At 42.5% G+C, this 27,680-nt stretch overlaps 1 protein-coding gene across 1 annotated transcript; it reads right to left on the bottom strand.

The window, feature by feature from the left end:
- On the bottom strand, positions 1 to 27,359 carry LOC148008155 (chaperone protein dnaJ 10-like). Its single transcript, XM_087674447.1, has 7 exons — positions 27,355 to 27,359; positions 26,944 to 27,158; positions 26,679 to 26,857; positions 26,462 to 26,542; positions 619 to 738; positions 469 to 514; positions 1 to 278 (listed from the first exon to the last, which is right to left on the bottom strand). The coding sequence occupies exons 1-7, from the start codon at positions 27,357 to 27,359 to the stop codon at positions 244 to 246; spliced, it is 681 nt and encodes a 226-aa protein (XP_087530573.1). The 3' UTR covers positions 1 to 243.
- Positions 27,360 to 27,680: the final 321 nt, after the last annotated feature.

Genomic DNA, 27,680 nt, shown 5'->3' with positions numbered 1-27,680 from the left:
CTTGAAAACGTGGACACACGTGGAATGTTAATGTTATTTTCAAGTCATTTATTTCCATACAAAACTGAGACTTGTAATCGTACAGAAGATCCACCCACTGTTTTAAAATATAGGGGCTTTAATTCCATCCACTTTCTTCAGGCATATCCATGAACCCACAATGTTAGTACCAAAACATGGCCCTTTGATATCATGTGTATTCATAATGATCCAACATATTGCTTGGCAAGTATGGCGTTCCAGCTACATGATGTTTGGTCCTTCCATGCACAATCTAGCTGTAGTATTGAATATGAAGTTCCAAAAAATACACTGGGGATGAGATGAAAATAGTTATGCAACTGCACAAACCTATATATGTAATCAAATATCCAATGAAAACATAATATTCTACAGAGAGTGAGGGATTGTGCCAGTAAAAATTGAGCAACTATGCAGCAAAAATCATCCAAGACTATCATTGGGCACCTGGTGGTGCAACTGGAACTGGAAAGCCTTGAGCGGCAGTTGAACCCTGTAAAACAAATATTAAAACTCAAATCACTTGATAATTATTTCACAATGTTAAATTGCATCTGGTGAAATATGGCTTAAATACTCTAGCTTGACCATTGAAACCTGAACTTCAGCACTGGAGTCCCATTGCGTGGGTGTCGTTGAAGTGCTTTGAGAGATGTGCTTGTTCATTTGACTTTCACGCCGCAGGCTACAGACCCTTAGATATTGATCCTTTGCACCCTACATAATAAGGCATGATTCTGTGGTATAAGCAGAGAGCAGAGCATGCAGCAAACAGGACTTCATGCCTACAAGGATAATTAAAACACTTCAGGATTTGGAATCTCTGCACCCAACATGAGAAGGGCAAATCCCTCAACATCCAAGAAGTACCAAAGCGAAGACACATTGATACAAATGCAAATCAATCGACTTTGCAACTCTGAGAGTGAAGTTTATAACTGAATGTTCCCCACGTTTTATAAGTCATTAATCTTTGGTTAAGAATTATAAGCATTGCAGCGCACAAAGCCCCTAGTTTACAACTACAAATGCACTCAAATTGTGGACAATTTCACTTGTAGGACTGCTGTTCCTATGAGTCCCTCAGTAGACAGATTCTATAGAAAAATTATAAATAGTAGCAAAAAGTTTTTCTGTTCCACCAACTGTGATAGCAACCAATCCACAGCATACAGAGAAAATTTCATGCAAAACAAGTATAGGCTAAGGCATGGTTTTGTCCATAGCAACATGGGATGGAGGGAACACAGGCTTGAAACACTGGAACGCCATTCCTTTATGGTCACAAACAGGGAATGCATTTCAAGGTTGTTACAGCCCCATTGCCTTTGTGGGGAAGAGGCTTTGACGACTAGGCAGAGCCTCCAAGCCAGCCACTGTACACAAGCCAGCCTCATATCATGCATCTTTGCCTCCTATAGTAGATAGTGGCCCTGACATATTGCCTGCCAACAGAACCCCCCCCCAAGATATGCATCCTAGGCTGGGCTCTACTCAGGCACCTCTTCACACCAGTTGTGCCACCTCACATGACTATATAGTATATACAATGCTTTGAAGTCTCCAAAGTGTTGTGGGCAGTGCTTGCAGACACCGTTGTGCTGCATCAGGGCCAATCAGTGCCAGAAGTAAGAGACCCTGCTTGGCCGCCAACTAACCTGCAACCATCGTCAAGTCTGTTGGAAACCTTTCATGATATTATGCCCTGCCCAAATTTTGCTGAGTGATGAGGCTTAGTCCATGTCATCCTACATCAAAGTTTGTTTGTCAATCTGACCTGGGTAGACGAAGAAGCTCACTAGCTTCTAGGAGACCAACAAAAGCAGGCCAATTCCACTATCCTCAGTCCTAGTCCACCTCAAACACAGCCCTACATTCTCAAATCAAGAGTCATCACTCCTAGATTTCTAACCATGCAATGTAGGATCAAGCTGCCACAACTTCTCTTAGAGTCCTACAACCTTAATCTCCTTCTAAGGGATGTTGTGGAAGGGAAGTTTTGTTTCCCTCTATCTAGAGTCAACCAGTCACCCTCCTGCACAATGAAGAAGGTAGTAAACACACTACACAAGAGTGAATACAAAACCTTGAACCCCCATGTCTCAAAATGGACTGGTGCAGAGATGAATTGGAGTGTGTGTCATAGTTTAAACGGACACAAATCTCAGCATTGGCAGCAAGATGGCTTGCTCAAGAACAAAAATGCTAGATGGGAAAGCTGTGAGAAGTGGGCAGGAGGTTGGAGAAGTACTGAGAGATGCAGGCTGCTGCAAAGAACTCAAAATGCAGCCTCCTACTGCCTGGTCTGGTGCTGATAACACAAACAGGCTGCAATGACACGCTTGCAGTGAACACAGCAATCAAGGCTGTACGGACTGATTGTTAAGATCTGGGCAAAGGCTGGCTGCACCGCAAACTGAGGCATCCACTGGATGAGGTGAGTAGACAGCAATGAATGTTGGCACCAATTGGTGGAGAAATCTGCAAAAGAAGGATGGAGAGTGTGGCTGGGAAACCTCCTATTTATAGATGTGGATCATCCCAAAGTTTGGGTGTTTGCTTATGGGACATAGAAAGTTTGGTAGTTTTCGAGATTTGAGGCTGCTTTCAAAAGCTAATTAAGCCTAATTGGTAATTCACCTTGTTTAATTGATAATTGACTTATTTTAGCTTACAATATATAATGATAACAACTCATCATAGTACATACAACAATGACACTCAAATAGGACCATGGATAACCAACCAAGGGATGCACAAGCCACCACAAAGATGCCTCGGGTAGAACTTGATGTCAATATTGATCATACTGGCTCATGAAAACCAAAAGGAAACATAGCAACTCTCTATGTGTGTCAACAATACCTACATAGTAGCATATGTCACCATCATCTCAACAATACCTCTATAGTAACAAACTTGACCATTGATTCTCAAGACTGCCAAAGTGCCACCGCATGTGACCTCCGACTTGGAGCCAAGCGTGCTCTTTGTCTACATGCACCTAGATGTCAATCCCAACTCCAAGATTTCAATCTGCCAAACTTTAGTTGACTTTAGTTGATGCGTAAGGGAAAATCCCTCTTTGGGTCCTTTGCACTTGTATGAATGCATGGATGGGGCTAACTACCCCACCTTTATCACCCTCTTTGACATTGGAAAGTCATGAGGGATGACCGCATCACTTGTACTAGCAAGCTAAAAAGAAGGCCTGTGCAGCTAGTGTCGAGGCCACATGGCTGGAGCCTGAACCTAGACCTGTAGAGGATGATGACTCGCCAAGGGAGTCATTACCCTTCTACTTTGTCCGCTACTCCTCCCGCATTGCTGCTAATGTTCTGCAATCCTTTCGGGGATGTCCCTTCTTGCCATAACGAGACTTGCAACAATTCAAAAGTTCAAGCAGTAAAGAAAGTACATGGAGAATGATTGAGTAGTACACTCTGTGGTGTATGGAACACAACTCAATACACAAGAACCCTCTCTAAAACCGAGTAGTTAATCACAAAAGCTGATAAAAAAACAAGACAATGGCTGCACAGAGATGAATTAGGAGAGCACAGACAAAAATGCAGCCAACAGATGCACAAACACAGTGCTAGCAGCCACCAAACAGAGAAAGCAGCCTGAAAATGTTGCCCAGCCCTACACAGGATCACAAACTGAAAAGCAGATGCTGGTTGACAAAATGCATAGTTAGAAAGCATTAAATGCTGCCATACAGAGTTTCAACAAGTCCCCTTAGCCCTACAACAAAGAGGGAACAGTAAACCCAGATTGCTGCAGTCAAATGCAGTCAGTTCAGGGCAGAAAGAAGCCATTTCGGGTCAGCAGAAGATCACCCAAGAAAAGAAATAATTGAAGCAGTCCAGAAAGGAGCAAAAATCATAAAATGCAGACCTGCAGCAGTGGAGAAAACAGCACCAGCACACCCGAATCAGACATATGATACCATGTTACAACTGCATGTGGCGATGGAAGTGAGAATCTGTTGTAATGGACTGCACAAACACAAGAGAGAAGAGAGACACTGTAAAGAAAGATGAACATTGCAAAATAACTCAAAGAAGAGGGAATGGAATCTATATACAAAGACAAGAGATTGCAGAATATCAGTGAATCAGCAGCTGTGTGGGCACTAGCACCAACTCTACCAAAACCTGGAAGTAGGTGTACGCACAATGGTTGAGGAGGAAGGAGCAGTGGCCTATAAATAGGCGAAGAATATGATCAGATTGGCCATAATCTGGAGCCACAAAATAAACTTGGTCAGCCTAGAAAATGCCAGTCAGCCATAAGCAAGCACCCATAAATCAGGTGACCACATCACACTCTAAAGCCAACCAGCTAGAACATGCGTAGCCTCAATCATGAACCGACAATATCCACCAACACTTCCCATCATGCCAATGTAGGAGGGGAGGAAGCACCCACTTTGATTTGTGGAAGCAAATACTGTAGGCGGTTGACCAATTTGGTCAAAATATCTACAAAATTATCTAATGACAATACAAACTCTAGGTGAATGGTGCCTGGCTCCACTCTCTTAAGTAAAATAGTAGTGCATACCAACATGCTCTATCTTTGAACTAATGATGGGATTACTAGCTAACACTATCGCACTCTGGTGGTTGTAGCAAACCACAGTTAGTATGCTACATAGAAATTGTGGCTCTGCTAGTAAGCTCCTCAAATAGATGTCCTCCATAGTGCCATCGTAGAGAGCCCAATACTTGACCTTTACAACAGAGGCAGCCATTGTCCTGTTTACAGCTAGACTAAACAATGGAAGCCATGCCCAAGGAGAAGATATAAGTTGTAACCACCATGGGAATGCCAAGTGTCAAGATCTCTTGCTACCCCTGCAAAGTCAAACCTTTACCATGATGTAAGCCAAATGAATAATTACACTCAACATATCTCAACACCCACAAACAAACAATCCAACATAATATCTTAAGTGTATTGAAATATTGACTAAGCAAAGAAATTGAGTATGCTAATTCTAGTCTAGTGTGAATCAACCAAAAAAGCTTTTCTACCACAAATACGATAAGTATGCTCATCAAAGTGTGTTGAGCTGAGGCGCAAGGATTGAGACACACAGTGCTTGCTAGCAACACATACACACACATACACACACAGTGCAGAGTAGGGAGTGAGATTGAGCACGAATTGTGGGTACAATGACGAGTGTATCTCTTTAGGTTTTTAGATATATATATATATATGAAAATAGAAGTGTGCTAAGGGTTTGTTCACACTCAAGCACATGTAAAAGGCACGAGGACCCTTTATTCCCAACAACCTTCCACCTAAAGAAAATGTGCCTCAAGAGGAGAAAAGAATCAACTAAGTCTAGGTATGTATGTACAAAGCTGAAATACATATATCTATCCAACTCCCATCATTTGTCAGTAATGAGCAAACCGCTCTGTTGGAAGACCCTCGTGAGAAGGTCTACAGGATTATCATTTGTATGCACTTTGACAAGCTCAATGCTCTTGCTATCAAGTACATCTCTAATGAAGTGATACTTCACCTGTATACACTCGGTTGCCTGAAAAATGGGATTCCGTGCTAGTATGATAGCACTCTGACTATCACAATGAAGAACATGTAACTTGTAATGCCAAGCTCTCCCACCGGACATGAAAACCATAAAGTCTCCTTGTATGCCTCAGTGGCAGCCACATACTCTGCCTCTGTAGTAGACAATGCAACACACTTTTGTAGCCTGGAGATCCAAGAGACTACTCCTGTGAAGGTAAACATATACCCAGAACTGGACTTTTTGCAATCCACATGACCAGCATAGTCTGTATCCGTAAAGCCAACGATAGATACCTTCTGCTTTCCAAAGCAGATGCACAACTCCTTTGTACCTTTAAGGTGTCTCATAATACCTTTCACTGTTTCCCAATGCTTTTTACCAGGGTTTGCCATGTATTTGCTAACCACTCCCATTGCAAAGGCAATGCCAGGACGTGTAGCAACCATAGCAACCATAGCACACATCAAACTGCCAATAGCTGAAGTATATGGTATATTGGCCATTTCAGCCTTCTCATCATCAAATGCAGGGCTGTCCTCTGCACTGACTTTCACATATGGAGGCAATGGAATCCCAATTGTTTCCCCCTCTCCATATTGAAATGCTGGAAAACCTTGGAGATATACTCCTGCTGAGATAGATAGAGTAATCCTTTCGACCTATCTCTGAGTATTCGCATGTCAAGAATGTGATTTGCATCACCAAGATTCTTCATGTCAAAGCTGCCATAAAAACTTTGCTACACTAAGTCCAAGGCATGAGTATCCTTGCCAGTAATCAGCATATCATCAATGTACAGAACCAAGATACTCAAGCTGCCATCTACGACCTTCTTGGTGTACAAGCAGTGATCCACTTGACTTCTATGAAAACCTTGAGATTGCATAAATGTATCAAACTTATGATACCATTCTCTTGGTGCTTGTTTCGGCCCATACAAACTCCTTTTGAGTTTACATAGCATCTTCTCTTTCCCTTTTGCCACAAACCCTTCAGGCTGCTGCATATATATGTCTTCATGTGGATCACCATGTAAAAATGCACTCTTTACATCCATCTGTATGAGCTCCATATCTTTAGCTGCAACCAAGCCCAAAATGGTTCTCAATGTAGTCGTCTTGACTATAGGAGAGAAGATCTCATCAAAGTCAACACCATGTTCTTGCTTGTACCCCTTCGCAACCAATTTTGCTTTGTACTTCGGTAAGGAACCAAAAGTGGCCTTCATCTTGTAAACCCATTTGTATGGAAGGGTTTTCTACATGGAAGGGTTTTCTACCCTTTGGGCAACTACACCAAGTCCCAAGTGCCATTTTTCTCAAGAGATTCCATCTCTGACAACATGGCTTTATACAATTTCTTGCTGTTATGTCTGTCTATTGCTTCCTTGAAGCAAGACAGTTCACCAGAGTCCATCAACATGACATAATCAGCCACATTGTTTGCACTAGGAATGAATCTATCAGGTTGTCTAGTAGCCCTAGACGATCTCCTAACCCAATGATCATTGTTTGCTGGCTGTTGAGCGTTTTCAGCTTGCTGTCCTGGCATTTCAGCCTGCAAATCAATATTAACAGCTTATTGTCTTGGCTGTTCCTGCACAAGTAGTGGCTCATTATCATGGGCAATAGCTGGCTGTTCATTTCTAGCATTCTTTTCTGCATTTGCAAGTTCATTTGCAGCAGGTATTTCAGCCCAAATGTGACCAAAATCATTTGGGCTGAAAATCATGGCTGGCACAAACTGTCACACAAGTGACTAAGGTACAAACAAGTACCAACCAGTAATAAATGACCACGTAGAAGCAGAAACTTCAGATCTGTAAGTAAATTTTTAGAAGCACCAAACCTTGTGCTACAGCACTCCACAACTGATTACAGCTATTTCAGGGGCAAATACATCACATTGCATGAAAAGTCCCAAATTTTAGATACAATTTCTGTTGTACATGCACCCACAGGCACAAAATTTGACACACACGGTCAAAAGCCCCAATTTTTTTGTACTCAAGCATCAACCATGCATCTGCATTGTCTCTGACATGCATAGCGTAGGCCAATTTCGCCAATAGGGCAATTTCAGCAAAACCCCCAAATTTTTCCAAGTGCTAGATGTCCAAATTGCATGGAATTAAACCTGCATATACATAAAATGACCAAATGGCGCACAAATTTTGCCCAAACAGCAAAAGCCCCAAATTGCACAGGGTCCAATGTGCATCAATGTCAAGAAATATCCAATGTGCCCAATTTTTGTATGTACATGAAAAGCCCCAAATGTCGAAGGCAAAATGTCACAAATTCCTGCAGTTAAATGGTATTGCTCTACATCACAATCCCCAAATCCAGGAAGAGCCCCAAATTTTCAGGCCAAGATTGCACAAATTTGCACTCTGTGTGATTATGCGCACGAATCCCCATCAAGAAATAGGGGTAGAAGCTGATTTCTTGAAAGAAAAGAAATTTCGAAGTGACCTGACGTGGGTCCGTTGACCCGTCAGGTTCATGACGTGACGACCCGTTGAAGCCCGTCCCATCTGTCGCACGCCATGTTCCTGCCATCAGTGCCTCGCTAGTGGTTCGTGACGTGACGACCCGTTGAAGCCCGTCCCATCTATCACACGCCATGGTCCCGCCATCAGTGCCCCGCTAGTCAATGTGCCCGCGATGCTTGTAGCAACTGTCGCCTATCCACGACCTATTGCACGCCGTCCAACGATCCGTCGTGATTGCACGCCCCCGTCTGTCCTATTGCCCACGCCTGCAGCCCGTTGACTTAGACTTCGTCAATCCTGTCGCCCAACCTGCAACTCCGACTCTGCCAACTAACTCATGCACAATTGATGGAGCATTCAACACATACGCTCTAATACTAGTTTGTTGAGCCAGTGCACGAGGATCGAGACACGCAGTGCTTGCTAGCAGTAGAGAGACAGAGAGAGTGCAAAGTAGGGAGTGAAAGTGAGCACGACTTGTGGGTACAATGACGAGTGTACCTCTTTAGGTTTTGAGATATATATATATATATATATATGAAAGCACAAGAGTAGCTATGGGCCATGTCAAATCAATGCAATATTGATCCACTCACTAAAGGGTATACTTTTGTTGAGATACGAAGATCCCACCCCCATGTCTAACAACCTCTATGCTCAAAAAAAGAAAAGAACTAACAAGGTCAGTTCTTTTAAATGTCAAGCAAAGTTTAGCCTTCAATATTAATGCTAGACCAAGGCCAGTTAATGCTCGGACCATTAAATGTGCCATGGGGATTAGCACATTAATTTATATATCAATGCTAGATCAAGTCTAGTTAATGCTCGGACCATTAAATGTGCCATGGGGGGTTAGCACATTAATTGTGAATGGGCACTAGCTAGTTCTAGGTCAGGGTCAAATGGATAATTAGTTGATTTCAGAATTTAAATTCTGAAAATTCATTACTTAATGCTGGAAATTAAGTTTAGAAGGCTGCAAGTGGCAAAACACGCTGCCACTTGTCAAAATTATCCATGCAAACTGGGAGGGAATTGTTTGGGGGCTGGCTGAGGGTCATTCCAGCCATTTTGAGCTTTGCAGCCACTGAGAGTGCTCCTACAGCTGTCCCAAGGCATTTCTAGCCACTCTAGAGGTGATTCCACACTGCTATAGCCATCACGAGGCCAAGAAGTAGTAGGCAACAGCTTGGCTGGTCTGCCCAGAGAAGGGGCGATAACCAGAAGAGCAAAGCGGCAGCCATCTAGGGCTCTAGATCAGCAAGCGGCAACATTAAATGCTGTCCCTGATCAGGGCAGCAGCTGGTACAGGCACCTATGCGAGATGAAATTGAGAAATCTCTTTCTCTACAACTTCCTCTCTCAATTCCTTAGCAATTCTCAGCCATTTCCAGCCTGGGCTGAAGAGCAATTGCATAAATTGCTGCTGAAACCCTAATTTGCAGCAAAAATTAGAGTTTCCACAACCATCTCTGGATCCGTGCTCAATCCAAAAGGCCCAAGTGCTCAATATAGCAGCTGAAGACATTTGTTTGCAGCTAATCCTGGTGGTGGCCCATTCCCAAATTATTGTGGCCCACATGTGACAAATCAAAGACCCAAATAGAGCCCCAATTGTTGTACAATCAAGGGACAAATCTTGCCCAAGAAGTGCCCATCATTTATGATAGCCATTGTATTGAAGATTGAAGGAGATCAGCCCATATCTCAACGTACTCCAACCTTATTGCGATACAAGATAAAGAAATACTACAAGTGCGTTAGAGATATGGTCATCCCCTGAATACTACAAGTGCGTTAGAGATATGGTCATCCCCTGAATAGACATTCATCAAAGATGGGCCAGGTACATGCATTTCGTGTCAGATAGGCATTTGAGAGCAGTTTTTGTGTGTTGAGAGCAGGCCATATATGCCACATGGCAGTCTGATCAGTCATCGCATTTATGACAGGTCTCATGTGTGCACTTGCAACAGGTTTGCCACCTTGCAGGTGGTCTCACTGGTACACGTGGCAGCTGTGCAGTCTGCAGTTTTTTTTGCACTTGGACCATTTATTGGGCATAGTCCACTGCACCTAATGCAGCTGACCTGTGCATATATAGATATATTCCTTTTTTTATAGGCTATATATTCCAGTCAGTCCCCCACACATTCACACAGTTCTAATTGCAGATTTCAGGCAAAGATTGTGCAGACTGCAGCAGATTTTGAGGTTTACACCAAGATGACATCATTGAGGTAGAGATATGCAAGCATACACACTGTGCCTGTGTACATATTTGCATTCCTTATTCAACATTCTTCATATTGCTTCTCTCTGTGTTCACTCTATGGGCAACACAAAGGTTGATTGATTGTGGGCAAACCTGAAGAGGAGATTTCAACACGACACAAGACTGTTTTTAGTGAGGGCTATGCATCAGAACAAGGCTGAGTCGAGTGTGGGCGTGCGGGAAAGGAGTGAAGTTGCTGATTTTGCTGTGGATTTTTGCTGTTCGAGGAGAAGGAAGGTTGCGTTTTGAGCCTTCAACTGCAAGTCTTACATTTTCATTGCCTTTGACAGGTGAAGAAGGTGCGGGACGAGCTAAGAAGAGCCCTAGCAAGTTGTGTTCTATAGTCAAAGGAGGTTGCTTTTGTGTTTTTGCAAGCATAGCAAGTAAGGATGTCTTCTGAGGCCGACAAAGAATTTCAGGCAATCGTGAATTGGAACGTGCCTATCCTACCAACTCTTCCTACAAATCAAAAGTTAGATGGTGAGAACTACCGCGTCTTGCACGTCATGATGCTTGCTATCCTAGAGTCTTATGATTTGGCAGAGCTTGTTACAGAGGCTATTGATTATTCCTCATCACAAGATGAATCCAAACTATCTGTAGAAGATAAGGCATCGGCACAAGCTCAAGCGGATTGGGACAAACTGAATGCCTACATCTACTCTTTTCTCTTCCTTTCGTGTACTACAACCGTGATTGTACATATTGAGCACTTAATGGTGGCTAGGAACATATAGCTAGAGCTAGATCAGTTGTACAACCAAATCACCATTATGAAACGAGTGCCTTTGGAAGTGCAAATGAGCTTAGCACCCCGTGCAATGACAAGACTCCCATAGGTACTGCAGGAAAGGTGATCACATCTGAAGACATGGTGATAACTCTTCTCTCATAGTTACCACCTAGATTTTCTGCCTTTTATTCCACCTTGATTGCTATAGGGTGAGAATTGACTCTTTGGTGGGAGAAGTTGGTTCCTATGGTCTTGGACCAAGAGGAACAATTTAAAGGGTAAAATGCTTCCAAGTCAGAGGCATTGATAGGTTAGTCCTCTCAAAAGAAAGGGAAGAACAAAAAGAAGAAGAAGGACAACAAACCAAAGAAGGACAAAGAGAAGGAATCTACTTGTCACATATGTGGCAAGACAAGTCACTGGAAAGATTGCCCCAACAAGGATAAGGACACCAAGAAGGAGAAGGCTTCAAAGGATTCTGGAGCGGTGGTTGCTCCCTCATCAACTACTTTCCTCCATTTGGAGGTGGTTGAGGCATTGATCCCAAAGGCTTCTGATGCTGCATTGATGGTCCCACACCCTTGAGAACGGATTGTTGATAGTGGAGCCTCTTGGCACACAACTCTCTTTTGCAAGTGTTGCCCATTTGCGGCCTTCATATGGGCAGATTCTCATTGGAGATAGCTCTTTTGTTTCCATACAGGGTAGGGGTGACATGCAACTTATTCCAGATGGACAAGGTGATACTCATACTTCAGAGGTGCTTTATGTGCCTAGCTTGGGTTACCATTTACTTTTAGTGCACAAGATTTATGCTCTTGGCATGTTGTTTGAGTTTGATGCAGGCTCCTTCTGGATTTTTGATTGTGGATCCAAAAAGGTGCTTTCTACAGGTTACAAGGAGAATGGAGTCTACAATGTTGGAGCGCGCAGGTAGCGGAAGTTGATGCATACAAGGCCACCATAGCATACATAAGAGAGCCACAAGCTGATGCATAAGGGACTCCCTTCATAGCATTGGCTTCCATGTCATCTTTTGGGCTATTGGCTTTACTAAGCTTAAGGTATGGAGGTAAGGGTACTCCGAGAGGCTTAGCTTCAGCCATGTTAAATCTGTCCAGTACCTTTTCAATGTACTTTTCCTGAGATAAGAACAACAATTTCTGCGTTCTATCCCTACGAATCCTCATGCCCAATATATGTTCTGCATTCTCCAAATCTTTCATGGAAAAAGCTAATTTCAGCTGATCTTTGAGGGCATCCAAGCTAGTCTTTCTCTTGCCAGCTAGCAACATATCATCCACATATAAAACAAGTATGATAGGGCTGCCATCTGTATCCTTTTTCATATACAAACAGTGATCTGCATGGCTGCGTGTAAACCCATGAGAGAGCATAAAAGTGCCAAACTTTTTGTACCACTGCCGTGGTGCTTGTTTCAGCCCATATAAGCTGCGTTTTAGTTTACACACCAACTGCTCTTTTCCAGGAACTACAAAACCCTCGGGCTGTTTCATGTAGATCTCCTCATCAATGTCACCATGCAGAAAAGCTATTTTCACATCCATTTGGTATAGCTCTAAATCCAATACAGCAGTGAGAGCAAAAAGCACACGTAGTGTGGTCATCTTCACGACAGGTGAGAAGACCTCCTGGAAGTCAATCCCTTCCTCTGTGCATACCCTTTGGCAACCAATCTTGCCTTGTACTTGGGTTTCCCATCAACTGTCTTTACTTTGTAAACCCATTTGTTTGGAAGAGGCTTTCTTCCTTTGGGCAACGACACAAGATCCCAAGTATCATTAGCATACAGAGATTTAATCTCTTCCTGCATAGCTAGCTCCCACTTATTGCTGAATTTGCATGACTTAGCCTCTTTATATGTCAGAGGCTCACCCTCATCAGTAAGCATCACATAATGCAAAGAGGGGTCATACCTATGTGGCTGCCTTCTTGGGCGTGTAGACCTACGTACCCAATGATCTATATTCTCAAGAATCGGATATACATCTGGAGGCATGTTACTTTCAGCATTTATTGGCTGCTGTAAGCCATTTTCAGCATGCTGTTCATGCTGTACAGCACCTTCATTTTCATTTCCAACACCTGCATTTTCATAATCAGCAAGTCTATCTTGCCGTCCATGACCTCCCTGTGCTTCTATTTGCTGTCCATCATCATCTGGCTCAAAGATAACCGGCTAATCATCAGTTTCAGCCTGTGGTACAGCACCATGAGACTCATCATTTGAAGTAATAGGTGGCTGCGAATTCTGAAATTTGACCTTTTTCATGTCTTCATCAGAGGCTAAAGTACTTTTCAGCAACTTTGCCTCATTAAACGCAACATTACGGCTGCGAACAATTTTCTTGGACTGAGGTAGCCACACTCTATAGCCATTTCATCCTCATCACCATAGCCCATGAAAATGCCTTTGGTGGATTTCGGGTCAAGTTTATTCCTCAGCTCATTTCTAACATGCACAAAAGCATCACAGCCAAATATTCGTAAACGATCATATGAGGCCGGTTTGCCAGACCAAACCTCCTCAAGGATGCCATTATTTAGGGACCTGTTTGGAGAGTGGTTGCAAATGTGAACCGCAGTTTTAAGTGCCTCTCCCCAAAATTCATGAGGGAGATTAGCAATGGACAGCATGCACCGCACTCTCTCACATAGAGTCCTATTGTATCTTTCAGCCACACCATTTGAAGAAGGGTTGTAAGGGGCTATAAGCTCCCTCTTGATCCCATGCAAGTCACAAAAGAACTTAAATTCATTAGTCGTGAACTCATAGGTAGTTTTCAACTTCTCCCATATTGCATGACCAGTGTCTAAACCCTTAATGTCTGTCAAAATGTCATCAGTGACACCCATCTTTATATAAGCCACAGCCCTTTTATTGACTTTGGCCCAATCCGCCTCAGACATTTGTGCGGGTTTATCCATTTGCAAAGCATCCTCACAATCCTTTAAGAACAGTATGCCCTGCATACGATCTTTCCAAAGATCAAAACCCTGACCGTCAAATCGCTTGATTACCATCAAACTTTTAATGTCAAAACTGGAAGAAGTTGCAGCCATTTTATCACAAGTACAAGTGTAAAAGCACTGAACTGCAAGAGCACAAGCTAAATCAGCAATACACTGCTGTTCTTGCATAACCAGCAATAATCCTCTGCTGTTTTGACATAAACCAACCACTGCACAGGCAAATAATGCAGAAATTTATCAAATTCTGCACAAAATTCCAAATTTCCAGGTCCAAATGTGCGCAAATGTCAGCCAAACTGACTCAGCTGAGCAAAATTACATCAATACATGAAAAGCCCCAATTTTCCTTGGTCCAATGCCAAGAAATTTTACTCGGATGAGCAAAATTTCAACAAATTTTGAAAAATCCCCAAACTAATTGAGGTCAATGCGCACAATGTCTGCAATTTCTGACACAGATGTCACTGTCAAGCATAAACAGCATCAAATCTGGGAAAAGCCCCAAATTTCAGCCATAAAATTGCCCAGAACTGTGAACTGTGCTTCCGCGTGCAAACCCTCGTCAGTAAGCAAGGGGTTTGCATGCAGCAGAAGCAAGGGGACTGCTTGCCCAACAAAAAAAAAAAAAATACGAATCTGCTGAAAAATGTGACGAATCACCCCGTCACCAGCCGTTGACTGTCGCGTGTCCTTCGTCTGATGTCGCCTGCTCAAAAAACATGACAAAACTACATTGCGTGACCTATGCAGCCTGCGCCTGGCTGCTCGTGACCTACGTTGACCTCTTTGACTGCCTGCCTGGTCAAAATTGACCTGTCGCCTGTCTATCAGGCTGTCGCTTGCACAAAACGTGACCTGCAACACTGTCGCCTGACTGTCCAGCACATACCCGTGCCTGGAAACAGTGACGACTTGACCTGTATGAGTGACGACTTACTGATTTCTCACGAGCGAAGAGCTGGTGATGTCTCACGTGGACTTCGAGGAGCGTGAGCACCTTAACCTCAGCTCTGATACCAGTTGTTGGAGCGCGTGGGTAGCAGAAGCGTGAAGATTTGCAGCAGAGGAAGTGAACAGGTGAGTGAGAGTGAGAGTAAGAGTGACGAACTGGTTTGGGTGTACCAACAATTGTGTTGGTACACAAAGAATAAAATGTATTTATACTTAGGGCCCGTAAAAGGGTGCATTCACATGTACAACATAACAATACACGTGTAAAATACACGGAGGTGAATAAAGGACCTTTACATCCCAACATACAAGTTGAGATCTCCCTTTACCTTGACCTCTCTTCTTCTTACTTCTCAGATACAGTCTGAACTTTGACATGCTCAACTTTGTCACTTAAATTATGATTACATGCGACAGGTGTCCAAGGAGATATGGGATGGGTTATGTACATGCATTTCTTGTCAAACAGGCATTCGAGAGCAGTTTTTGTGTGTTGGGAGCAGGCTGGATATGCCACATGGCAGTCTGATCAGTCATCACATTTTTGACAAGTCCCATGTGTGCAATTGCAGCAGGTTTGCCGCGTGGTAGGTGGTCATATAGCTGGAGATGCCATGTCAGTAGTCACACAGGTAGCTATACAATCGGCCGTTTTTTCTGTAGTCAGACCATGTATTGGGAACAATCAGCTACATTTAATACAGCCAATGTGAAAAAATGCTCTAAACGCAAAAAGCATGAAACCAATCATACGACAAAGCACATATTAATAAACTCACAGACAGTGAACAAAATTAATAATAAAGTGAATACAATGCTCATGCAACAAACACACTATGCAGTGAATACTGAACCTCGAACTCTTGTATCTCTGGGATCAAGGCAAGGGCTATGAGCTGTAGAGTGTGTCATACTCTGAACAGATCCCAAATTAAAACAAAGGCAGTCTCTGAGCGTTGAACACCAACAAACGCACCTAAGGAAAACTTGATCTGATGCAAATGACAGTACATGAGAGAAAAACTAAAATCGCAAGTACTTGAGGAGAGAAAAACCGAGAACCAATTGTTAGATGCAAATGCAAATGTGAGAGGTGAGAAAATGTCAGGTGGCGGCCAAAAACTGCAAATGTAGCATTCAAAGGAAAGAGAAAATCCTAGCGACTCTAGACAACAGGTAGCGACAACATCTAGCAGTTAGTGACAGCTCCCAACAGTAGGTGACAGCTCTAGAGGCCTAGAGATAGCAACAACTGCATGTAGAAGGCTAGAATTAGGCATCGAATGATGACAGGTGGTTGGTGGAAGCTTTAACTGCGATGTCCTCCACCAATGGGGTGTGGGCAGCAAAGTTATGGCTCCTAAAACCTACAAAAATGAGATTGAGATAGAGTAGTGGGTTGCATGCATATTTATAGAAAGTTTGGGACACCCAAATTAGGGTTTTGCATGTGGGACACAGTAACTCTCTAGGATTGTGTTACTTTTCAAAATAAAAGGTTTTCTTCATTAATTAAACATGTTTTGGGGCTGTTTAAGTCAAGCTAATGCATTTTTTGCTCAAAAGTCGACCTCTACAGATCTACTCCTTTTTTTATGGGCTATATATTCCAATTAGCCCCCCACACATTCACACAATTTTGATCGCAAATATCAAGCAGAGATTGTGTAGATTGCAGTAGACTTCGAGGTGTGCACCAGGGTGACATCATCAAGGTAGAGATACACAGACATTCGCGCTGTGTGTGTGTACATATTTGCATTCCTTATTCAGTATTCTTCATATTGCAGATCTTCAGTCTCTTTCTTTCACTCTATCTCTTAGTCTTGGTCATACACTTCCGCACCGCTGCCCTTTGGCTAAGGGATGCTAGTTGTTGGGGCCAATTAGTTGTCTACTCTCCAATTAAGTGGTAAATTATGTATTTCCAGATTTGTGTATTTAATGCTTGCTGTAGTTTGAGTTAAATCAGGTTATCACCACCCTTGCTAAGAAGGAACCTCATGGCCCCTATACGGACACCCATGTGATTTTGCACAAGTTGCATCCATGTGGAGAAATATGAAAATGTGTTCGATTTACTTGGGAAAAGACCCAAATATACCTAAAATAGTCATTCAGTAATAGAAAGCAATACAATGCACCATTAATGATTGTTATGGATGCTAGCTTGTCACAGTCAACATGAATCAATCCAAGGGATCCCTCAACTCTATTTGTGTTGTACTGAGGACATAGAGTGCAATGTCATTTCCCCAATTGCCAAGCTTTACAAATGTCCTTAGATGGTTTGAGATTTGGAATGCCCTCAACCATCTGATGACATGGCAACTCACGAAGATAGTCATATGCAAGGTAAGTGAAAATTCCAGAGACACTCTTCATTTGTAGGATTCCTACCAGCTGCTAAGGCATGAAGTCTATGGAACTCAAAGCCCTTAGAGGTCCACTAGGAAATGAACTATGTAATCAAATAGTGGCCATTAGCTTGTATCTCACTACAAGCAATCACTAAGCCACTCTTGGCATCAAGTGTCTCGATTGTGGACAGTATGAAAAAGTTTGCCTAGTGTTAGTTATTATTCATTCTTGTGTGTGAACAGCCTCTTAGCCATGTGCAGCCTACTAGTTGACTTCCCCTTTTGCCTCTTCATTACCTCTTACTAGTCAGCCTACGCCACATCAATTGCCCTACACATTGCATCTCGTTTTCCTTAGTCGCCTTTCTAGCTGATTGTTGCCTACACATTAGCACAATTGTTGAGCTAAATTACCATTAGCTTTCATTAAATAACCTCAAAACTTAAGTTAATTAATGAAACCATTCTTTTAAACCGGGAATGGTTCAAGGGAGTTTTAGTGTCCCATATGTAAACCCTAATTTGGGAGCCCCCAAACTTTCTATAAATAGATATTTTGCCCTCCCATTCAACAAATCTCGTTTTTGCAAGTTTTAGGTAATCTAGCTTGGTTGCCCACACCCCATTTGTGGAGGACATCTTAGTCAAGGCTGTCCAACGTTGTCTACATCCATCTAACACCTGTTTCTAGCCTCCACCACACAATCCACACTATCCCTTGTTGTGTTTGCTGTCCAAACAGCCAGGCGACCACCTTCCACTACTGCAGTTTTCTATCTCCTCTGCCTTCTATCTAACACTGATTCAATATCACCCTTGTTGTGATTGTTGCTGTCTCATGTTTCAAAGGCTGCCTTGCCACATTTCGAGATGCATAAAGAGTATGACACACTCTCCAACTTATTACCTCTACCTCGGTCCTTGAGATATGAGAGTTTGGGGTAAAGTATTCCTTCATTGCATAGTATGTTTGCTGCATGAGCATTGTATTATTTAGATTCCTTCATTTATGATCTTTGCTATGCTCATTGTTTGTGAGTTACCCTAGCAATAATTTGTATTTCTAAGTTAGAATATTTCTCCACATGTTATCAAAGCTAGGATCTCTTTGAAGAGACCTCAGCCTTTGATCTCAAAGCCCTTTGCAAGAAGCAAGAACAACAAGAGGACAAGATGACTTTTGAATACGATATCACCACTTCATCTCCCAAGTGAAATCCATCGAGAAATGAGCACGATTGGACCACATAGCTTGCTCTCCCATCCTCTAATATGGCTGGAGAGACATCAAACTGCCGTGAAGTCCAAAGACCATATGAGATTTCAATAGGCAAATACGACCTTATCCTCATGTATTGGGCTCAACAACAAATTGAAAGTAAATTTGAGTTTTTCCCTTTAGATTTGGTGTACCAATCTAATAATTTTGCAGTAAGGATGGAAGCTCCACAAAGGACTAGCCATCCTAATGTGAAAACTAGCATGGAGTACAAACCCTTCCACTCTTTACTACTTCCATCTCCATCTCTACCACTTTCATCTATACCATTTACATCTCCACCTTCATTCACTCCTATGTTAAGTATGCAAAATGATATTAATCAATCTTTTGAGTTTCCTTCCTCCTTTCAGCAAGATATGGGTAATCCTCATGAAGGACTTGTAGTGACGTGTTGGGTACGAAGATCAAGACAGCAAGTATTCCTTAGCCGCGGAGAGACAAAGAGAGTGAGAGAGAGCAGAGCACAGAGTGTGCATGATTTTAGGTACAATGACGAGTGTGTACCTTTAGGTTTTTAGATAGATATATGTGTGTAAGTACAAGTGCTAAGGGTGTGTTCACACCCAAGCACATTTAAAGGCACGAGGGTCTTTATTCCCAATAACCTCCCACCTAAAGGCAATGTGCCTTGAGAGGAGAAAAGAATCAACTAAGTATAGGTATGTACAAAGCTGAAATACATGTATCTATCCAAGTCCCATCATCTATCGGCAATGAGCAAACCACTCTGCTGGAAGATCCTTCATGAGAAGGTCTGCAGGATTATCATTTGTATACACTTTGACAAGCTCAATGCTCTTGTTGTTAAGTACATCTCTAATGAAGTGGTACTTCACATGTATGTGCTTTGTCTTTGCATGAAAGACAGGATTCCATGCTAGCATGATAGCACTCTATCGCAATGGAGAACAGGTAACTCTGAGATGCCAAGCTCTCCCACCAGACGTAAAAGCCATAAAGCCTCCTTGCATGCCTCAGTGGCAGCCACATACTTTGCCTCTGTAGTAGACAATGCAACACACTTTTGTAGCCTGGAGATCCAAGAGACTGCTCCTCCTGTAAAAGTAAACACATACCCAGAAGTGGAGTTCCTGCAATCCGCATGACCATCATAGTTTGCATCCGTAAAGCCAACAATAGATGCCTTTTGCTTCCCAAAGCAGATGCACAAGTCCTTTGTGCCTTTGAGGTATCTCATAATACCTTTCACTGCATCCCAATGCTTCTTGCCAGGGGTTGCTATGTATTTGCTAACCACTCCCACTGCAAAGGCAATGTCACGATGTGTAGCAACCATAGCATACATCAAATTGCCAACAGCTGAAGCATATGGTATCTTGGCCATTTCAGCCTTCTCATCATCAGATGTAGGGCTGTCCTTTGCACTGAGTTTCACATGACCTATCTCCGAGTATTCGCATGCCAGAAATGTGATTTGCATCACCAAGATCCTTTATGTCAAAGCTGCCATGAAGACTTTGCTTCAGTGAATCCAAGGCATGAGTATCCCTGTAAGCAATCAATATGTCATCAACGTACAAAACCAAGATAATCACACTGCCATCTGCTACCTTCTTGGTGTACAAGCAATGATCCACTTGACTTCTATGGAAACCTTGAGACTGCATAAATGTATCAAACTTATGATACCATTCTCTTGGTGCTTCTTTCAGCCCATACAAACTCCTTTTGAGTTTACATAGCATCTTCTCTTTCTCTTTTTCCACAAACCCTTCAGGCTATTGTATATATATGTCTTCATGCAGATCACCATGTAAGAATGCACTCTTTACATCCATCTGTATGAGCTCCATATCTTCAGCTGCAACCAAGCCCAAAATGATCCTCAATGTCGTCATCTTGACTACAGGAGAGAAAATCTCATCAAAGTCAATTTCATGATCTTGATTGTACCCCTTTACAACCAATCTTTCTTTGTACTTTGGTGAGGAACTAGAAGTGACCTTAATCTTGTAAATCCATTTGCATGGAAGTGTTTTCTGCCCTTTAGGCAACTGCACCAAGTTCCAAGTGCCATTTTTCTCAAGAGATTTCATTTCTGACAACATGGCTTTATACCATTTCTTGCTGTCCTGACTATCCATTGCTTCCTTGAAGCAAGACGGTTCACCACGGTTTGTTAACATGACATAATCAACCACATAATTTGCACCAAGAATGAATCTATCAGGTTGTCTAGTAGCCCTAGACGATCTCCTAACTCAATGATCATTGTTTGCTGGCTGTTCTTGCAAATTTCCATTTTCAGTGTGCTATCCTAGCATTTCAGCCTGCAAATCAGCATTAACAGCTTGTTGTCCTAGCTGTTCCTGCACATGTAGTGGCTCATTATCATGGGCAATAGTTGGCTGATCATTTCCAGCATTATTTTCTGCATTTACAGATTCATTTACAGTAGGTATTTGCTACTGTACAGCATGCACATTTTGCTGTCCAAAAGGTATTTATTCCTGGAATACAACCCTATGGACCTCCTCAGTCTTTTCGGGCTGTTTATGCATGTGATCTTCCCAGAAGATAACATTATTACTGCATATTACTTTCCTTTTCTCGGGATCCCATAATCTATACCCCATTTCACCCTCATCACCATATCGTAGAAAAATGCATTTAGAGGACTTTGCCTCAAGTTTGCCGCATTTTTATTTACGAATGTGCACAAATGCTTCGCAGCCAAACACTTTCAAGTGTGCATACAAAGATGGCTTGCCCGACCATGCGTCTTGGGAAACTCCCCCCCACAAAGACCTGTTTGGTGACCGATTAATCAAGTGTACAATTGTCATAACAGCCTGTGCCCAAAAACCATGGGATAACGCAATATGAGATAGCATCGTACGGACCTTATCTTGTATGGTCCGATTCATATACTCTACAACTTCATTTTGGGGTGGATTATGAGGGGCAATGAGCTTCCTCTTTATCCCTTTGCTCTCACAAAATGCCTGAAAGGCCTTGGACACATATTCCCCACCATTGTCAGAGTGAAGACACTTGAGTGTCTTATCTGTCTGATTTTCAGCAAATGCCAAGAATTTTTTAAACTCGTCAAGCACTTCATCCTTGCTACGAATAGGGTAAACCCATACCTTCCGTGTAGCATCATCAACAAAGGTGACAAAATATTTATTTCCCCCTAAAGATAGTCCTGGCATCTTACATGCATCTAAATGTACTAACTCTAGTGGAGAAAATTTCAACGAAAGAGACTTTTTATTAGTTGTCTATGCATGTTTACCATAAATACGAAATCAGCATAACAAAGACAAGGCAAGTAACCCAAACGAGAAAGCACTTCCATTCCTGTTTGACTCATGTGTCCCAACCGGCCATGCCACAAAGAAATGCTTGGCTGCTCATTCACGGCAACAACATGGTTACACACACTAGATACATGAAGTGGATACAAAGTATCACTCTTTCAACCTCTGGCAATTACTCTAGATCCCTTGCAGATCTTCCATTTTCCATCACTAAAGGTGGTATGAAAACCATCATCATCTAGCTGCCTTGTGCTAATTAAGCTCTTCTTGAGCTGAGGTACCTGCCGTAGATGCTGAAGTGTAAAGATAGAGCCATGCTGAAACTGCAACTGCACACTGCCAATACCTGCAATGTCACATGCATAGTTGTCCCCAAGATGGACAACACCATGTTGACCCCCTGTATAGGGGGAAACTACTCTCAATGAGGGGTGACATGAAAGGAAGTACCTGAATCGAGAATCTAGATATGTGTGTCATCATGTGTATCTGCAAGTAAAGCACGTGCACCAAAGTGTGAAGAGACAAAGAGTACGTCACTCCCACTATCACTGTCATGAGTGAGTACATTCACCTCTTTAATTTTTACACTACTCTTCTTAGGCTGATTGCCCTTCTTCTCTTCCTTGCTATCATCTGTCTTCTTTCCCCTTCCTTTCTCTTTCTTCCATTTGTAGTAGTCACGTTTAAAATTACCTTTCTTGCCACAATGATGGCATTCAATATCTTTGCCACGTGATTTACTACATCCCTTGCTATCAATCTTTCTGATGTAATCTGCCCCTAGTATGCAAAGCACTAGAAGACTTGCTGGATGCAATATTCTGCCGATTCATTTCTTCCATGAGTAGAGCACTCTCTACATCAGCATACAAAAGAATCGCATTCGAATTGCTCATAGCAGTCCTGAATGTATCCCAACTCTCTGGAAGAGTGCAAAGCAAGAACGTAGCCTTAAATTCTTCATCAATCAAGAACTTCAACGCAACCAACTAGCTGAAAATGGAGTTAAACTCACTCAAATGAGTAGACATTGCTGTACCCTCTTTCATAAGCAAATCCATAAGCTTTTTCAACCAATACACTTTGCTTGCAGCACTCTTCTGTGCATACAGTTCTTCCAGTTGAGTCCATATAGCATATGCAGAATCCAAAACTTCAATGTTAAACAGCAAGGCATCAGAAATCGATAGCTCGATGGTTGAGCATGCAAGCTCATTTAATTCATCCCAATCTTCATGTTCCATGTCTGCGGGCTTTGCCCCTTTGGTTTTGATCGGCTTTGCCTGCTTCTTTTGCAACAGGATATTGTAGCACTGTTTTTGCCAAACTGCAAAGTTATGTGCTCCTTCAAGCTTCTTTATGTGCATCAAATTACTGCTGTCATTGCTGCCAGCCATGATTCTCAGCCCAAATGTGACCAAAAAAAAAAAAAAACCAGCAAATGCAGACCCAAAACTGTCACCCAAGTGACCAAGGTACAAACAAGTACCAACCAGCAATAAATGACCACGTAAAAGCACAGATTTCAGATCTGTAATTAAATTTTCAGAAGCACCAAACCGTGTGCTACAGCATTCCACAACTGATTACAGCTGTTCCGAGGGCATATGCATCACATTACATGAGAAATCCCAAATTTTAGCTGCAATTTCTTTTGTGCATGTACCCACGGGCATAAAAGTTGACACGCACAGTCAAAAGGCCCAAAATCTTTTGTGCTCAAAGCATCAACCACACATCTGCATTTTCTCTGTCATGCATAGAACATGCCAATTGTGCCAAAATAGAGCAATTTCAGCAAAACCCCCAAATTTTTACCAAGTGTTGATGTCCAAATTGCATGGAATTGAACCTGCATGTACATAAAATGACCAAATGCTGCACAGATTTTGCCTAAACTGCAAAAGCCCCAAATTGCACGGGGTCCAATGTGCATCAATGTTGAGAAATTGGGTAAATTTTAGCCCAATTTGTGCATGTACATGAAAAGCCCCAAATGTCGGAGGCAAAATGTCACAAATTCCTGCAAATTCTGAGACAGATATCAGCATCTTGCTCGCACCAAATCTGGACAAATCCCCAAATTTTCCAAGTCCTGCATGCACTAATTTCAATGAAATTGAAAGAATTTCACTAAAATGTGAAAAACCCCAAAATTCCCAGGCAAATGTGCACCGACTTTGCAATTTCTAAGTCAGATTGTCCAATTCTGAGTTGAGATCCCCAAAGTCGGGAAAAGCCCTAAATTTCAGGGCCAAAGCCTGCACAGATTTGCACATTGTGCTTGTGTCCGCGAACACCCAGAAGAGAGGAAATAAATCAAACTGAAAATTTCTGATTTTAAAAAAATGTATTGGTCCATTAACCTGCCCGTCGTCCGTGTAATCACGTCGCGTGACGGCTTGTCGCTCCTGCAGCAGCCCCCCCCCCCCGGGGCGGGTCGCTCGTTACGTGGCAGTCAACTGTAGCACGCGTGTCGATTGTGATCCCAAGCCCTTCCTCTAACCGATGTCAGATGATGGTCGCCCATGCCACCTTGGCCCGAGAGTCCCTAGAACAGTCTGACCCAACCCAGAGGAAATTCCGCACTGGGCGACAAAGCTGAGCTACACAAGACGAGGAGAAGCACCAACACAAGGCAATGTATCAGGCTGTCACTAGGAGGACCTGGTTAACTACCACGGCTCAACCCGCTAGGGAAAGGTGAGCAGTATTCCAATAGGTCAGCTTCCTCCGAATAGAGTCGAGGACTAGAAGAAACTGTTGGGTGGGAGTGATGTGGAGTCCCACCTGGAACCCTAGGTAACGGACGGTCTGCCCTTTGCACACCCATCTAAATCCCAAATGGACGCCCCACTCTGTGCTAGAGTTCAGGTCTGTAAGGAAACCAACCGACTTTCGCCAGTGCTCCCGCTGCAGTATAGAACACCTCGAGAGCTAGTCTCACTCTCTCCAGCATCAACTCATCATCCTCTATGTAAAATGTTGTATCATCTGCATACTCTAAGTCTAACAGCTCCGTCTCCTCTCTCACAGGAAGTCGAAGGCCGCGTAATCCGCTCACACGTGATCTGGGGAAGTGAGACATCGCCTCTGCAAAGAGTAGGAGCACATAATGGGCCAGTGGGAAACCCTTCCGTACCGATCTCTCCAGTCGAAACTCCTCCCCTCGCCTGCCACCTATGAGAGACCCTACTAGTAGTCAATTTGTAAAGTGCAGACTCTATGGATCCATGCCTGGGGAAAGCCCAACCTCACTATGGTGCCCTCCAAGAAGTCCCAATCCACCCTGTCATAGGCTTTCTCAAAGTCCAAGAGTAGTACAGCCAATCCCTGACCATTGTACTGGGCCCACTCTGTCTGTAATATTTCCACGCAATAAAAGTTAGTTGGTTAGTTCGAAAGTTAGTTAGTCAATTAATAAGTTAGTAAGATTACTAACTAAAGACTAACTAAGGTAAAAACTAACTAACATTAATAGCTAGTGATTGCTCATGATGAGGCACGGCCTAGTGGCCTATACCGCATGATAGTTTCTTTTTGAGCCGACATCTTAGGGCTCTGAGTTTCACTACTTCTAGGCTTTAGCCACTACATCGGAGCCTATAGACATTGAGTGTCTTTGGCATTTTCACTTTGGACATCTTGGATACAACTCTCTTTATAGGTTGTCGTGTCATCATATGGTTAAGGGCCTTCCACACCTGAAGCTATCTCGACATATATGTCAAGCATATCAACTCGCGAAACATCACCCTACCCCATTTCCTCACAAAGAAGTTATAGTTTGGGGGGGTTTTGTAACCAATTTATGCATGACCTCTAAGTTGAGCCCAAAGCTATACCCGCAAGTAACTTATAGAAGTTAGGTATGACTTGGTGCTCGAGAGAAAATCAATGGATCCTTAGGTTAAGGCTCTTTGGAGCTCTTGCCATATCATACTCTCAAAATATGCAGGGCACTTTGAGCCCCTTTTTACCATAGGGAAAATGGTTTGAGGGATGGATCACTTATAAGTTATAGTGCTGTTTGGAGAGATTAAAATATGGACAAGCAAGCATAGGCGAGAGCAAGAGGCATTAAAGTCGCCCTTAGAGGGGCAGAGCTAGATATATTGATGATTTAGGTGAGAAGACATGATCCAGCCAAAATTAGAGGGACTTCCATTAAGCCTTTCCTTTCCTATACAGAGACACTCTCCAAGATTGTTTATTTCTCTATGGACATATGGTGTTGTTATACATGAGACTATGTGCATCCCCATCCCCCATCCCCCCCCTGGGCGCGCCCTATGACTTGGCATGGACAAATGTTACTTTGCGAATTAAAACGTGCCAGGATCATACATTATCACCATGAACCTCTAAAAGAAGCATCGAAGTAAAGTGCCAGAGGGACAAAGGGAGAAGGAATGAAATGGATACTCCTAACATTCATATTCAGCTGCAATAAATCCCATGCATCAATTTCAAATATTCTTTCAAGTATTTGCTGAAGATTGGAGTCTACCTGGAAGATGGTTCCCAGTTTCTTCAAGGCCTTGGCCCTTGTCTTCACCACTTCTCTCGAGGCATTGGATTCGGATAGTACCTGTTCCAGTAAATATGAAACAATTACAAAAAACATCAGGTTCAGCTACATGACATTATAGTACAGAAGACTAAACTAATAGTAAATCACTCTGACATCAAAATAAATGCCACGTTCATTTTGGTGTGCTCTGTACCTTCTGACAGACATGAGTAAGAGTCATCTCAATATCAGCAACATTTATCTTCCACAAAGAATTTATCATGGCATCCTTATTGGCTTCCAAATACTTTGCAAGCTCTTCTTCACTAATACCGCCTTCTGTTTCGATTTTAGCTTTCATATTCTCTTGCATTTGCATCAAAGAAATTGCACCTGGAAACAGGAAAAAGTAAAATTCAGGGAACAAAGCCATATAGCTACAACTCTTTATTCAAATGTCTATTTCAAGAAGATCAGACCTGATGCAGCTGTCACTTGAGACTTGATAGTATGTCCTTTATCCCTGACCCATTCAGCGAAAAAAGGAACACCCATGAGAAATATATTTTTCCCAAGCTCTTTTGCCGCTTGTCGCTTGTAGATGTAACCTATTGTGTGCAGCATAGGCTCTCCAAAAGCTGTTGGACAGAATACTAAAATTAGATACAGTTTGATAAGAGATGTGCATACAGACCTTGAAATCCAGTATGAGTTGCAGAAAGCACTGTTCTACAGCATAACTCATAAAACATGCCTCTTCATTTTGTGACAAAGGTTTTACTTCAAAGAAATATATTTATATAGCCAGTAAAAGTTTGCAAAAGAAGATAAATAACAGCATTAAATAATGCCAGAGAGATATTTAACTACAAAGCTTTATTGGTGCTTACCTCATGCCAGAAGAATGCCTACAAAAGGCAATGCTCAGGTGTGAAGTTCTACATAATAAAATAAGTTCTTGCCTTTGTCACTTTGATATGTATCTTTCTTTTTCATCTAACAGATTATCACTGACTTGCGAGATGCGGTGCATTATAACAGATTATGACTCTCTCCCTCCAAACAGCCTTTGAAAGACAAGGTCTTCCTAATCACATTATAGCAAAACATTGTTTTTGTTGATAAAAGTGTGAAGATGGTTTTGGAAAGAAGAATTGTCTAGATGATCAGATGGCATTAGTGAACATGAAGATATGCAAAGGTGAGATCAAACTAA

The sequence above is a fragment of the Lygodium microphyllum genome, unplaced genomic scaffold, assembly GCF_053477565.2.
Source record: "Lygodium microphyllum isolate KBCC unplaced genomic scaffold, Lygodium_microphyllum_v1.1.10 scaffold_293, whole genome shotgun sequence".
Lineage (NCBI taxonomy): Eukaryota > Viridiplantae > Streptophyta > Polypodiopsida > Schizaeales > Lygodiaceae > Lygodium > Lygodium microphyllum.
Note: the sequence above shows the minus strand (reverse complement) of the source record. Positions and strands in the feature narration are given on the sequence as shown.